Source organism: Nanorana parkeri, unplaced genomic scaffold, assembly GCF_000935625.1.
Source record: "Nanorana parkeri isolate BGI_ZX_2015 unplaced genomic scaffold, ASM93562v1 scaffold872, whole genome shotgun sequence".
Lineage (NCBI taxonomy): Eukaryota > Metazoa > Chordata > Amphibia > Anura > Dicroglossidae > Nanorana > Nanorana parkeri.
Window position 1 is genome coordinate 533,463 of NW_017307140.1, and position 3,605 is coordinate 537,067.

At 37.0% G+C, this 3,605-nt stretch overlaps 1 protein-coding gene across 1 annotated transcript in view; it reads right to left on the reverse strand.

Annotated features, from left to right (window-relative positions):
- The window catches only part of LOC108794599 (RNA binding protein fox-1 homolog 1-like), a 425,185-nt gene extending 422,047 nt beyond the window's left edge, over positions 1-3,138 (reverse strand). Inside the window, exon 1 of the mRNA XM_018565677.1 lies at positions 2,524-3,138. Within this exon, the coding sequence (XP_018421179.1) occupies positions 2,524-2,667 (144 nt within the window). The 5' untranslated portion in view covers positions 2,668-3,138. The remainder of the gene's footprint in view (positions 1-2,523) is intronic.
- Positions 3,139-3,605: the final 467 nt, after the last annotated feature.

Here is a 3,605-nt window from a genome sequence, read left to right on the forward strand (position 1 = left end):
CCACTTTGTGCTTTATAGAAAATCTGTGTAAAATAAATCAATCCAATTTTACAGAAATGCTAAATAAAGTCAATTACTTGAAAGCAAATTGACTTCTGCACTGAAAAAATAGCTAATGAATGAATTCTGTTTTGGGGATCTATGGCTAAAAGCACTACATTTCATGACACCCATGTACAACTATACACAATTACACACTAATTGTTACAGTTATTACAAACTTTCTTTTCTGATTTGCTAAGTTTAATTTTGATGATAAATACAAATATATTTGATTACAAAAAAATGGAACCGATTTATTTAAAGGTTTTTGGGACAAATGAGTATGTTAACAGTTCAGCAAACTAACTGCATGCATCTATAAAGAACATTTTAATAATTTCTGCTTTACAGTGATTTTATTATTTATTCACATTGATGATATATGCCTGTTTTTGTCAGAAATGTGAGTATGCTTCTTAGCTGCAGAGCAGAAGAGATGGTTTTGTCCATATGCAGATAGAAAGAAACGATCATTGCATTAAAGTGTAATTACAACAGCAATAATCTGATAGCTCTCTGTGTAGTCATATTGACCCCTCACCTGGAAACACTTTCCTATCTCAAAATTCCTTTACATATATTTCCAGTTATTAAGACACCACAGGCTGATGAACAAGCACATTAACCATTGCAGCACCAAACAAGCAGCTATCTTCTAAAAAAAAACATTCCAGGGTGAGCTGCAGAGCAGATTAAATCAATTAAAGATTTATTCAAAAGTAAAAGGACAGCCTGCTATTAGGGAGGATGTAATTAAAAAGACAATCTATGAAAGTTGATGTATTTAGCATTTATCAAATGCAAATTCTGATTCTGAATGCAAAAACATGTACTGCCTCTTCTTTCCTCACAACTCATTCACAATATATGTGCACATAAATCTTTTACTATGCATAATATAGTAGGCAAAAGTGGCAACAAAACCCATAGGGTAAAGAGGAAGAGCTGAAACTCTTGTTTACTGTCTTTTCCCTCCTACACAGGCAAAAAGCCCAGGCTATTTCAGGATACCAGGTGAATCATGATAATACATTATACAAGAGATCTATCACTATTTAATGAAATTACTGGTGAGCAAGAAAAATGCACAGTTATAAGACCACACATTTTTTCATTTTTTTATTACTTGGTAGTTCGTGTGTATTGTTACCAGGGCAGGGGTTATGAAATTACACTCATGGTGGTGTGTTGTACATGCTGCTTATCAAATGATTCAGTTATAAGTTGTACAAAAGAAAAAGAAAATATTCATGTTAAAAGGTATTCACAGACAGACCAAGAGAGTATATGCTCAGCTCTGCTAAATGTTTATTTTATAATGCAAGGTAAATTAAACTGACTATATGAGCATAATGATAATATGTGAAATATGGTATTACATCAAATTAGGAGTACACCATGTACACAGCTAAGGGTGTCCAGAAATCAAGTGTGTATCTGTGTGAATACCCATGGCTATACTAGCAAGTGTAAACACATTCAATATATATGCACATACAATACCTATGCATCAGGTATAATACACAATGTAGGTATACGCATAAGGTGAAGACTAGAAAGTCTAACTATGTGCAATATATATATATATATACCCAATCACCCAATCCTTATATGCCGTGCTGTAATGAATAAATGATCCATTTATGATTATGCAGAACCATTAGCACAAAGCTATGCATTGTGAAGAGGACTAAAGTCTCAGGTGAAGACTACTGGAGATTAAAAAACAGACACCTTTATCAAGATTTTTATCAAGATGTATTTTTTTCACATGGCTACAAAAGCAAACACAGAATCACACTTAAAACAGCAAAAATTCTATCAGACAGGCAAAAAACATTTTTAATTTCATGTTCTAACAGCGCACTACACATAGGACATTCATTCTCTCTGTTTAAAATATTATTCAATTTAACATAGAGCTATTCAAGTTTAAGGGGGAAAAAAATACATTTCCATATCATTCAAAATAATGCTTTGCTTGTCTTTTTTAAAACTACTAATAAGCAAACCTTCCCCTGTGACTGCAGCAAGTACTCCACATCTATGAAACCCACAGGCATGACATATATTAGCTAGCAAAATGAAACCCAATGCAATGTGTGTTATCATTGAATGTATAGTTAGCTCTACAAGCCTGAGTCTGAAATACATGGTTATCAGATAAGAGCACGCAGTTGTACATGCATCAGAGGTACTGAGATGTTAGCAGCCTCGCATCTTAACCTCACAACCTTAGACAATTCCAGCTTCGGGTACCAACAATCTGTGCTATCCTGCTTCCTAACAGCACTGCTACCCTATCTTAAAAAAATAGCAGCATGAAGTTTCTCATTCCTAGACAGCAAACAAGCAGAACTGCCATAGCACAGATTGAAACAGCTATAGAAAAACAATGGTTAAAGTCCGACGACAAGCAGAAGAGCTGAACTAGCAAAACAGAAAGAGAGAGGCAGAGAGAGCAAAGCAAGAAGAGCTTACCTGCTGCAAGTACATAAAAGTCAAGGCACAAGAGAGCTGTGGACACATGCCCACATTCGGCAGTGCCACGCAGGTTGCACCCGTCAGAGGATGCTGCATGGTGTTGCTCTGGAGTCGACGTAGAACAAGTGAAGGGGCTAGCATGCAAGCACGTTTGTCCTGTCTTGTCAGCAGGTTTTAAATCGTCTTTTAGCTGTGGTTATTCTTATAGTTGAAAAGTCCTTCTTCCCCCTTAGCTTTCCTACTGCTGAAAATGCACGTTCATTTATCAGCTAAGGCAACTAGGCAAATTAAAAGTGAAACCGCTTAAAGTGAATAGGATACAAAAACAAGGGATTTAACCAAAGCCTTGCAGCTTAATAAGGAGCCAGCGTAACTTCCTCAATGACGGTGAAGAGAGGGAGCTCGGCGTTTCCCCAACAGGAGCTTGCTGACTAGCACACAGATTGACTCACTGAAGCTCAGTCGGCTGGTGTTGATGCTGCACGGCTTCTCATTTGTCAAATGGGTCCTAGGGCAGAGGCTTTACCACTCACAAAATTCAAATACTGCATTTTTAAAATCCCCCTGGGAGGGTGGAGAGAAACAGTGAGAGATCGAGTGAGCTAGTGAGAAGGAGAGAGAGAGAGAGAGAGAGAGAGAGAGAGAGAGAGAGAGAGAGAGAGAGAGAGAGAGAGAGAGAGAAAGCGATTGAACGAGAAAGCTGCATCACAGACAAGCGTGAGATTTGGGCAATTAATGTCACTGCCCAGCTGGGACCCAGTGTCTGTTACAATTTCTTTTGCATTGCCGTTGGTCAGCAGACTCAGCACCAAATAATGTTTTCAGCTTTTTTTTTTTTTTTTAAACCTTGCCAGGAGCTATTCATGGAGATACGAAGAAAATTCTATCTAATAGCCAGTGATCCTGATTTGTATAGCCTTATTACATTCTCTATCCATATTTCTGACATTTTACATTTTGCTTGATTCGTTTAGGATTTCCCTATGACTCATGCAGCAGTGTAAAGTTAGCAACTCACTCTGCAGAGGTGTTTTGTTTTTTTTTAAGGCAAAAAGACCAACAAAAATGTTCATTTAAAT